Below are 12,339 nucleotides of genomic sequence, written 5' to 3'. Positions count from 1 at the left end.
CCTGACAACAGATGCTGTTGTCAGGACCATGAAATCACATGCTCGTGCTGTGTGTGTGTGAGAGATCTGATAGAAGAACGAGTCCTACAGAGGCTAGGTACAAAAGAGATGAGTCTGATAAAATTCAGACAAAAATAATCCTCACATTAACAGAACTGTCCTTTTCCCTTCTCTCCTTGGCAAATATTTGCTAATAATGGACATATGCTTATATCAACATATGGTGCTAAATGAAGAGGGAAAAAAATGAAGCAACAGAAGACATCTATTAATGGACTAGTTTTCAAAAGAATGAAATTATGGAAGCATACTAAATATTTAAGTAGTATGAGCAATTCCACACAAAACTGGAGAGCATTTAGCCTTTCTTCTCCTTTATCTCTAAATTGTGAACAATCTGGGGTAGTCTCCTCTAGGGGAAATGCAGTACTTGCAGAAGAAATAGTCTAAGTGTCCCAGAGATTTGATTATGTGTCATTCTGAGCCACAATTAAAAGATGCAGTCTCTAACTGTTCGCTTTTCTTTTGAGATAGGATGCATTCTGTCCCCCAAAAAGTTATACTATGGATCAAATATTAAGAACACTTAAAAATTCACCTCAGGACGGCTCCCTGGAATTATCCAGTATATTTAGGCTCTAGGCAAAGCTTTACTTAACTCTAAAGGTCTCAGTTCAAGTCAAGACAATTTTAGGTCCTGTTTCTCAGTAGTGATAGCACTAAATTCGTCATTTTTACACATGCAGGCTGAACCTGATGATGACTTAAGTTTCACCTTCAGTCAGGCTACTGAACCAAACACCTGAAGCGATTCAGGCCAACAGAGAGAGCACGTGACTATTAATCATAAGATCAGAGTATCAGACTTGGAACTGCCCAGTCCTCAGCTTGGGTAATTCATGTCTCTGACTTTTCCCATGCCTCAGTATGTCGGTCAGTCGGTTAAACAGGAACTTATAATTTGCTATGAAAACCTATTAGATAAAGGATACAGAGCACCATGAAGTACTTGAAGAAATATAGCCAAAATTGCATATGGCAGATTCTATATCCTAACAGAAAGTAAATGGCACAATAATTTGAAATATAAATAAATGCCTGTGAGAAGAAACAGATCAATGTCTCCTGTCTTGATGTCAGAGATAATGAAGTTACTTAAATAAGTACATGTGAATGACTATGAAAAATCAGATATTTAATGGTATGTATTTGTCTCAGAGGATGATTCACACACTCTGTTTTGGCTGCTGGGAAACTACCGCACATATGTCTGAACATGCAGCCCCACCGCTCCCCTAAGAACATTCCATCTTAAGAACCAGCCTGTCTGCCTCATTGCAACATGGCAGATTTTTAACACTGTCAAACATCTGATGGTGTACTGTTTAGTTCCCCAAATCTCAACAGGTTCTTGTAATGAAGAAATCGCCTACAAAATAGAGTTTAACGTGGGGAAAATGTGCTCAATCCCAAAGGAAGGTGCCACTCCACCCCTGACCATGATCATCTCGAGAAAGGGAGCAGCCCCGTTGACTCACTCACTCTTTGGCAGATACTCAGCATCACTTTCGTTCCCACTGGCTTCACCTGAAGAGAGAGAGAGAGAGTTCCTATTGTATCGTCCAACAGTAGCAAGTCTGTGGGGGTGGGGACAGCATAAGGCCTCCATGGACCTGGAGACCTGGGAGTCGGGAGTATTAAGGATGCTGAGCCTTTCTCCAGACACTTAGTTACAACAGGGTCGGGCAGTCATGAAAGAGAACAGACGACTCCAAGAAGCCACTTGTCCACCCTGGCTTCTTCCCACACTCTCCCACCCTCCCTCCCCAGCTCCCAGTTCCTCCCTAATTCTATGGAGTCTGGTTCAGAGTAGATTCTATTTCTACCTTCCTTGCCTTGTCTTTTATATTCCCAAATAAGATACCAAAGGTAGACACACCAACCAGGCTGAATCAAAATCTCAACACAGAACCAACTATGAATTTAGAGTCTTAGGAAAATGTGGGGCTCAGAGGGATAACCACATACATTTACGAAGAACCATACCTGTTTTATGATGCTTCTAAGCTACCTCTAGACCAAACTCAGTGTTCTTTACTCTGAATTCTTACAGTACTCAGACTGCTTATAGTACTCAGAGCTTTCTGAACAAGTAAAAGAAAAATTTCTAGATTAAGTTGGAAAAGTTAAAGCAAAATTTAAAAAGGTACAGAAAGGGAAATCTTTCTGTAACTTTCCTCCTTTTCCCCTTTCCTTTCTTTCTTTCCAGACACTTCCATAGTTTCCTAAGAGGTACCTGGTAAGGCAGGACTTTCTGTATCAAGAAAAACAAGGCTAGGAGTTATAAATGAAAAATGCATATAAGTTTATTTATATAAAAATGTGAAGTGTCTACCTTATAAAAAATTACTAAATTCGAAAAGTAAACAATGAACTGGGAAGATATTTATAATACACATTGCCGACACAAGGATTAATTTCTTCATATTCAAACAGCTGTTATGAATGATTAAGAAAAATTACAGCACAACAGAAAAATGAATAAAGGACAGGAATAAGTAATACATAGAAAAAGATTTATAACTGTTGGTTAACATGATAACTGTCCAAATTTATAATTAAAGAAAAGCAAGCTAAAATGATAAATAAGCTCCAATATTCAACCATGGTATTGGCAAAAATAAAAAAGCTTTATACAGCACAGTATTAGTGAAAACTATGAGAAGAATGTCATTTTTCAATGCTGTTCATAGAAATGTAAGGAGTTACAGTATGTGGGACAATCTGACAGCGGTTATATAAATATTAGACGTACATGTTTTCTGGTTAAGTCCACTGCTAGAACTTATTCTACAGATGTATTTTTTTAAAGATTTTATTTATTTGACAGAGAGAGAGAGATCACAAGTAGGCAGCGAGGCAGGCAGAGGTGGGGGTGGGGAGAAGGCTCCCTGCTGAGCAGAGAGCCTGATGTGGGGCTTGATCCCAGGACCCTGAGATCATAACCCGAGTGGAAGGCAGAGGCTTAACCCACTGAGCCACCCAGGCGCCCCCTACAGATATATTCTTACCAATATACAAAGATATGTACAAAAAGATGTATAACATAGCATTGTTTGAAGAGCAAAAAAAAAAATGTGTGTGTGTGTGTACAGGTGTATGTGTGTATATGTGTGTGTGTGCGCGCGCGCGTGCGTGTGTATATATATATTCTCCACATCCAACATGGTGTGTGTGTGTGTGTGTGTGTGTACAGGTGTATGTGTGTATATGTGTGTGTGTGTGTGTGTGTGTGTGTGCGCGCGCGCGTGTGTGTATATATATATTCTCCACATCCAACATGGTGTGTGTGTGTGTGTGTGTGTGTGTGTACAGGTGTATGTGTGTATGTGTGTGTGTGTGTGTACAGGTGTATGTGTGTATGTGTGTGTGTGTGTGTACAGGTGTATGTGTGTGTGTGTGTGCGGGTGTATGTGTGTATGTGTGTGTGTGTACAGGTGTATGTGTGTGTGTGTGTACAGGTGTATGTGTGTATATGTGTGTGTGTGCGCACGCGCGCGTGTGTATATATATATATATATACTCCACATCCAACATGGTGTGTGTGTGTGTGTGTGTGTGTGTACAGGTGTATGTGTGTATGTGTGTGTGTGTGTGTGTGTGCGCACGCGCGCGCACGTGTGTGTATATATATATATATTCTCCACATCCAACATGGTGTGTGTGTATACAGGTGTATGTGTGTATGTGTGTGTGTGTGTGTGTACCTTCAAATCCATAGGTTAAATAAAATGTGAAACAATCAGGGCACCTGGGTGGCTCAGTTGTTGGCCGTCTGCCTTCAGCTCAGGTCATGATCCCAGGGTCCTGGGACTGGGCCCCGAGTTGGGCTCTCTGCTCAGAGGTGAGTCTGTTTCTCCCTCTCCCTCTCCCTTTCCCACACCCACTTGTTCTCTCTCTCTCAAATAAATAATCTTTTAAAAAAATATGAAACAATCAAAATGTCTACCAGCTTAAATAAAATCCTTCTACATCCATACAATGAACTGTAGTACAGCTACATGGATCTCCATGTGTTGGTACTGAAAGAGTTCTGAAATATATCACTTTTTGTTTTAAGCAAGATATACAAAGTCTCAATGGTATAAAAAATTATTTGGGTAGAAAAACAGCTACATGTGCATAAAATTTTCTGGGAGCAATTAGGATGTTTGGGAGGTTTATTATTATAATTTCTTGCTATATTCATTTAAATTTAATAATAAGGAATAAGAGAATGTTAAAAAATGCTGCTTCTTCATAAGAGATATAACAGAAAAAGGAACTATTTAAATATTGTATACTGTATGGGTTTTGGCAGGTTCGATTTTTTTTTTTCCTTAGTAGGAACTATGCCCAAACATGGCACTTGAACTCATGACCCAGAGATCAAGAGCCAGGCACCGACTGAGCCAGCCAGGCACTTTTTTTGTTGTTGTTGTTTAAAAAAAAAAATCTTTAAATTAATTTATTTATTTAAAGTAGGCTCCACACCCAGTGTGGGGCTTGAACTCATGACCCTGAGAACAAGGGTCACACCCTCTACTGACTGAGCCAGTTAGACATCCCCGATTTTTTTTGATTTGGGTATAGTTGACACACACTGTTACATTAGTTTCAGGTGTATAATACAGTGATTTGACAAGTGCATACATTATGCTCTGATGACTGCAAGCATAGCTACTATCTCATAGGCTTTATAACTTCAAAAGTTATAAATGATAGAAAGCATAATGGAGCTAGGAAGCATTACTTAGTATGAAGGAACAAACACTGTGAGCTCCTGAGTCCTGTTTGTGTCCTTAGCATCAGACACTTCTTGGGGGCCTATTAAGGGTCTGGAGAGAGAGAAAAAGAAAGGGGAAAGGAAGGACAGGTAATATAATGGAAAAAGACCCTACTAAAGCTCATTTAGATAGCTTTAATACATTCACATCTGTAGGTTTTGATGATCTGCTTTCCAAGACACTGAATGAAGGTGAAGGGGTTTATAAGGCAAATAGGAAAATCTACTGAGAATCTGTAGGGATCAAAAAAGAAAGAGGTTGTCCCTTTTTTTATATGTGATTTCAACACCAAAATTATAATGATAGAACTGGAGAAGGGCAATAAATCATTTTGTAAGAGCTGATAACTAAAAGTTAAGAAACATTTAGGTTGGAACAGATTCAGTAAAACTTAGCATGTACTGACAGAGTAGGTAAATATAATTATCTGGTTCTACTAGTCATTGTTGATCTACAGACAAAAGCTTAGGGAGGAAAACAAAAAATGTGAGAATGTGAATAGGGAGCCAGGAGATCCTCAGGCATGAGAGAAATTCCTCAGACCCACTAGAGGACCTGGTCCCAGAGACTGGATAAATGCGTATTTTCTTCGAGCCATGCAAAAGAAAAAGGCAGTTGTGGGGAAGAGTGCTCCTTTCTTTTTTGTTTTTTTGGTTATTAGAAGTTTGCCATTCATGCTGTTGAATTTTTTTTTTTTTTCAATAATGATACAGCAAAAAAAAAAAAAAAAAAAGGGTTTGGCTCTTCAAAAACTTATCTTAGGGTGAATCTACTAGAATATTCCTAATCCTTAAGGCATAAATAAGACATACAAACAGACTAAGAGCTCAGTGAGAGTCCATTCAGCAGTATCCCTTGACAGTAGACTTGTTAGAAGACTGCTATTAGTCTGAGAAAATGGTAAAGTTCTCTAAGAATTTGTCCGGGCCCCAGTATCCTGAAATTTTACATAACCTGAAATTTACAATGTATTTCCTTATCTAGAAACACTGACATAACATCTGCCACATAGGGCTGTTGAGAAAATTAATGAGAGTGTGTCTGAAAGGGTCCAGCATGGTAACTGGCATCAGTTTTCATCTTCTGTATCTAGTTCCGAACTACACAAACACAAAGCCTTTGACAATATCCTTGTTGAGGATAAAAGATACACATGGAGAAGAAATAAACTGCTAAAAATCAAGGGTTATGAGAAAAATTGAGAGTAACTGTTAGTGATAATAAAGGATAAGATTTCATGGTCCCATGCTCCTTCCCTCAAACGGACATTTCCTCCTCTGGCTCGGCTCCTTCCTCTATAAAATTAGGATAGTCCCTGCCTCCTCGTGTTGTCGCACGTTGTCCATGAGATAAAGGGTGTAGAAAAACTAATACTGCATTCTGTAAAAGGTACCTATGAGTCACAATAACCAAAATTATTTTTTCTGCAGAAGAGACGACTGGAACATTTTTTTGAACATGTTTTGATAACTGCTTTTGAAAATATGAAAACTGGAAAAAAATACGAACACTTGTATCTAAAATGGTGCCTAGTTGATTTTAGAGTAAGAAGAAAAGAGTCTTAAATTGCAGCATGGAGGATTTTATTTTCAGATAGTAATTGTTGGAATGCAGGATAGGTTTTCAAGGGAAATTAAGAAATTGCTGTCTGCAAAAATAGGAAACTTTCTTCTGTGGTATGACTTGGCTGTTGTTTCCCACTTGACAAAAATTGCTAAATTCTACATATTCTTTGCCAGACAGCCAAGTTGAGAATCTTGCATGAGTCTATATGAAATTCTAATAACTCACTACGGATGCTAAAAGTTTCTTGATTAAGTAAGATGAGTTTTGGGGCGCCTGGGTGGCACAATCGGTTATGCATCCCACTGCTGGTTTCCGCTCAGGTCGTGATCTCAGGGGGTTGAGATAAAGCCCCATGTCAGGCTCTGCGCTCAGCGCTGAGCCTGCTTGAGATTCTCTTTCCCTCTTCCTCTGCCCCTCCCACTCATGCTCTCCCTAAAATAAAAAAATTAAATCTTTAGGGGTGCCTGGGTGGCTCAGTGGGTTGAGCCTCTGCCCTCGGCTCAGGTAATGGTCTCAGGGTCCTAGATCGAGCCCCACATCGGGCTCTCTGCTCAGCGGGGAGCCTGCTTCCCTCTCTCTCTGCCTGCTTTTCTGCCTACTTGCGATCTCTCCCTCTCTCTGTCAAATAAATAAATACATAATTAAAAAAAAATCTTAGTAAAGCTTGAAATCAGGTAACGTGATGCCGCCAGTTTTATTTTTGTTTTTCAACATTTCCTTAGCGATTCGGGGTCTCTTCTGGTTCCATACAAATTTTTGGGTTATTTGCTCCAGCTCTTTGAAGAATACCAGTGGAATTTTGATTGGAATGGCATTGAAAGTATAGATTGCTCTAGGCAGTATAGACATTTTAACAATGTTTATTCTTCCGATCCAAGAGCATGGAATGGTCTTCCATCTTTTGGCATCACGTTACCTGATTTCAAGCTTTACTACAAAGCTGTGATCACCAAGACAGCATGGTACTGGCATAAAAACAGATACATAGACCAGTGGAACAGAGTAGAGAGCCCAGATATGGACCCTCAACTCTATGGTCAGTTAATCTTCAACAAAACAGGAAAAAATATACAGTGGAAAAAAGACAGTCTCTTCAATAAATGGTGCTGGGAAAACTGGGCAGCTATATGTAGAAGAATGAGACTCGACCATTCTCTTACACCGTACACAAAGATAAACTCAAAATGGATAAAAGACCTCAACGTGAGACAGGAATCCATCAGAATCCTAGAGGAGAACATAGGCAGTAATTTCGATATCAGCCACAGCAACTTCTTTCAAGATATGTCTCCAAAGGCAAAGGAAACAAAAGCCAAAATAAACTTTTGGGACTTCATCAAAATCAAAAGCTTCTGCACAGCAAAGGAAACAGTCAACAAAACAAAGAGGCAATCCACGGAATGGGAGAAGATATTTGCAAATGACAGTACAGACAAAAGATTGATATCCAGGATCTATAAAGAACTCCTCAAACTCAACACACACAAAACAGATAATCATATCAAAAAATGGGCAGAAGATATGAACAGACACTTCTCCAATGAAGACATACATATGGCTATCAGACACATGAAAAAATGTTCATCATCACTAGCCATCAGGGAGATTCAAATTAAAACCACATTGAGGGACGCCTGGGTGGCTCAGTTGGTTAAGCAGCTGCCTTCGGCTCAGGTCATGATCCCAGCGTCCTGGGATCGAGTCCCATATCGGGCTCCTTGCTTGGCGGGGAGCCTGCTTCTCCCTCTGCCTCTGCCTGCCATTCTGTCTGCCTGTGCTCACTCGCTCTCCTCTCTCTCTGACAAATAAATAAAATCTTAAAAAAAAAAAACCACATTGAGATATCACCTTACACCAGTTAGAATGGCCAAAATTAGCAAGACAGGAAACAACATGTGTTGGAGGGGATGTGGAGAAAGGGGAACCCTCTTTCACTGTTGGTGAGAATGCAAGTTGGTGCAGCCTCTTTGGAGAACAGTGTGGAGATTCCTCAAGAAATTAAAAATAGAGCTTCCCTATGACCCTGCAATTGCACTACTGGGTATTTACCCCAAAGATACAGATGTAGTGAAAAGAAGGGCCATCTGCACCCCAATGTTTATAGCAGCAATGGCCACAGTTGCCAAACTGTGGAAAGAACCAAGAAGCCCTTCAACGGACAAATGGATAAGGAAGATGTGGTCCATATACACTATGGAGTATTATGCCTCCATCAGAAAGGATGAATACCCAACTTTTGTAGCAACATGGACGGGACTGGAAGAGATTATGCTGAGTGAAATAAGTCAAGCAGAGAGAGTCAATTATCATATGGTTTCACTTATTTGTGGAGCATAACAAATAACATGGAGGACCTGGGGAGTTAGGAGAAGGCAGTTGGGGGAAATTGGAAGGGGAGGTGAACCATGAGAGACTATGGACTCTGAAAAACAATCTGAAGAGTTTGAAGAGGTGGGGGGGGTGGGAGGTTGGGGGAACCAGGTGGTGGGTATTAGAGAGGGCACAGACTGCATGGAGCACTGGGTGTGGTACAAAAACAATGAATACTGTTATGCTGAAAATAAAAAAAAAAAATCTTAAAAAAAAAGACAATGTAAGTTTTCTCTAGGCATCTGACTGATAAAACTACTGAGCTGAGTAGATGATTATCAGTTGAGCACGACACACCTGTAGTCTGTATATATCTAATATGCTCATTTCTCCACTAAAGGGTCAATACTGATAAATGACTATAAATCAAAGTAGGATTACAAAATAACGATACGCTCTGCCTATGAAGATTAGTCTTTTTTTTAAAAAAAAAAGAAAATCAGTCTTACTGGCTTCTAATATTTTTTTTTTTTTATTTGACAGAGAGAAATCACAAGTAGACAGAGAGGCAGGCAGAGAGAGAGGAGGAAGCAGGCTCCCTGCTGAGCAGAAAGCCCGATGTGGGGCTCGAACCCAGGACCTGGGATCATGACCTGAGCCGAAGGCAGCGGCTTAACCCACTGAGCCACCCAGGCGCCCCTGGCTTCTAATATTTTTAAACTTATTTAATTTTTTTACGTTGTCATTACTTGCCACAGAACTAAATAAAAGGGATTTGAGGAAGAACAGAAATAATCCCTTATCCTAAAGAAGTTATATTGCGGGCCGCTTGGGTGGCTCAGTTGGTCGGACACCTGCCTTCGGCTTGGGTTGTTTTCCCAGGGTCCTGGGATCTAGCCCTGCATCGGGCTCCCTGCTCTGTGGGAAGCCTGCTTCTCCCTCTCCCACTCCCCCTGCTCGCTGTCTCTCTGTCAAATAAATAAATAAAATCTTTAAAAAAAAGTTATACTGAAGTGGGGTAGGAAAGTACACCAAAAACTATAATCACATAGACATTAAGTTATGTGATTTTCCCTTCAAATCCTGATAGCTCTGGACATCAGGAACAATTCTTACCTTTTGAGGGAGGTACATCTTTTCCAGTGTATGGATGTAACTTTACCCTCTTTTTCCCTCTCTTAGATTCAAATATGTCAGCGATTTTCAATACAAGCTGAAAAAAGACCAAAAAAGTACAAGTTAAAACCAACACCAACTTGTTTTTTTTTTTTTTTTTTTTAAAGATTTCATTTTTAAGTGATCTCTACACTTACCTTGGGGCTGGTACTCACAACCCCAGATCAAGAATTGTACATACCACTGACTGAACCAGTCAGCGCCCCCACTTTTTCTTTTTAAAGATTCAATACCAAGTTCTGATGATATTAATTAGTGATTCTCATTCAGAGAAAGATCCATTTTATAAATAAAACCCTTCACATTTTAAAAATTTTGAAACTAAAGTGATCTTTATCAAGATGATAGGTTGTTCTAATACAAAGTCCATACAACATGGGTAAGAGAAGGAGGAAAGGGTATGTCATTTCCAGCAGAATCCAGCACAGGCTCTCAGAGACATTCCTTGTCACTCTATGTCACAAGATGCAAGAAATCTGCCTACTGCATTCTACTTGTTGACCAAGCCTTCCCTATCGCCCAGAGTAGGAAGAAGAATACTCATGCCATTTGGAAGTCAGGGTAAGGCTCAGTTATTTCTGTTCCCAGGAATTCTTTGCAAAAGAAAATCATCATGTTGACAAAGTTTTTGTCAAAGCAAATACTCTCTTTGCTACTGGGAGCACTAATATTATAATTTATTTTAGAAACATTCTAAAAATAGGAGGCTCTCAAATATACTTTAGTATAAAAAGCAGGTTCTACTTAGTAAGCATTACTTGGAATTTTTTTCTTTGCTGCCGGGTAAGAGAAAGACAGACATGCACACAGAGTAGGTTTTTTTTTTTTTTAAGATTTTTTATTTATTTATTTGACAGAGAGAGATCACAAGCAGGCAGAGAGGCAGGCAGAGAGAGAGAGGAGGAAGCAGGCTCCCTGCTGAGCAGAGAGCCCGATGCGGAGCTCTATCCCAGGACCCTGAGATCATGACCCGAGCCAAAGGCAGCGGCCCAACCCGCTGAGCCACCCAGGCGCCCCCAAAAAAATCTTTTTAAAAGAGAGAAAAAAATCAAGCTGATGAACAGTCACTTTTAAAAGGAGGAATTTGGGGTATCTGGCTGGCTCAGTCGGTGGAGCCTGTGTTTGAGCCCCACCGTGGGTGTAGAGATTGCTTAGGTAAATACACTTAAAAAGAAATGAAAGAAGGAATTCATTAGTTTTCCATGCATATTTCTCTCTCTTTCTTAAAATTCCAAGCTTTTCTTTAATCATTAATCCTGATTTAACATATTTAACGCCCAGAATTACAACTGTTAGGAACATAAGAACCAACAAATTTGCTTGAGAAAAATGTTCCTGTTTTCTCTTTTGTCCTTGTTTCTCTAACAATCCTGGCAATCCACAGGCAGTGAATCAGCCCAGAGCAAGAAAAATAACATGTGAGAAACATGTGCTTCCAATATGCAGATTATTCCCACATTTCTGGATGAGTTTATTCTTTTAAAGATTTTATAGCTGCCATTCAAGTGAAAAATTACCAGTGTTCTTAAATATTACCATTATTAAAAAAATAAGAGAATTCAACATAAAAAGATATTGTTAGGGGCTATAGGAAAGACATACGAGAGCAAACATGTATTTTGGAGACATACCAAAACAGTGTAATTATTTTTTTTTTTAAGATTGACTTATGTACTTATATTAGAGAGAAAAAGCATGTTCTCTAGGGGTGGGATGGGAGGGAGAGGGAGAGAGAATCTTAAACTGATGCCATGCCGAGCGCAGAGCCTGACATGTGGCTCAATCTCATGACCCTGAGAGCATGACCCAAGCTGAAACCAAGAGTCAGACACTTAACTGATTGTGCCACCCAGGCACCCCTAAAAATAGTGTAATTAGTAATCAGTATTTGAAAAGAATACTCAAAAGGAGACTCAAATATTATAAAGGAAAGGGAACTGTCTGTTCTAGAAACACGAGATAAAGTAATAAAATTGTAATTTTGCTTATGAGTTAGGAAGAGGAGCCTACATTTATCTTCCAGTAAATACTGTAGGGTACAGCAGGAAGTATTATAGAATATTCTTCCAACGAAATGACAGAAACCATACTGCTATACACAGTTGACACGAATAATATGAGACCTTGGGAAATCTACTCTAGGAAACAATCCCACACAGGCTTTCACAGTAGGGAAAGAAAGGAAGGGTGGGGAAGAGGCATATGGACTAGATCAGTGATTTTCAAACTATGAAACCGGTTTTCCTTCCTGGGATAGTTCTAGTCATCAAAGGGGAAGTAAATGAAAACTGCTTTCCTCATGGAATGCTGTGGCTGAAGATACTCAAAAGTCAAAATTTTGTATTGCAAATAGAACATCCTAAAAGGATTTAATCCAAGGAGGGTGACTAATAGCTTATTCCTGCCTGGTCATCAAGGATTCATCACCACATTTCCCCCCCTCACTTCTCCAAAGGCCTTT

At 39.7% G+C, this 12,339-nt stretch overlaps 1 protein-coding gene across 6 annotated transcripts in view; it reads right to left on the bottom strand.

The window, feature by feature from the left end:
• DENND2C (DENN domain containing 2C) overlaps positions 1–12,339 on the bottom strand; it is an 85,919-nt gene that overhangs the window by 23,113 nt on the left and 50,467 nt on the right. For all 6 annotated transcript variants that reach the window (XM_047726287.1, XM_047726291.1, XM_047726288.1 and 3 more), the window contains 2 exons: positions 9,819–9,915; positions 1,543–1,587 (listed from right to left, as the gene is read on the bottom strand). In XM_047726287.1, the coding sequence (XP_047582243.1) occupies positions 1,543–1,587; positions 9,819–9,915 (142 nt within the window). The remainder of the gene's footprint in view (positions 1–1,542; positions 1,588–9,818; positions 9,916–12,339) is intronic.

This window comes from Lutra lutra, chromosome 4, assembly GCF_902655055.1.
Source record: "Lutra lutra chromosome 4, mLutLut1.2, whole genome shotgun sequence".
NCBI classification, from domain to species: Eukaryota; Metazoa; Chordata; class Mammalia; order Carnivora; family Mustelidae; genus Lutra; species Lutra lutra.
Note: the sequence above shows the minus strand (reverse complement) of the source record. Positions and strands in the feature narration are given on the sequence as shown.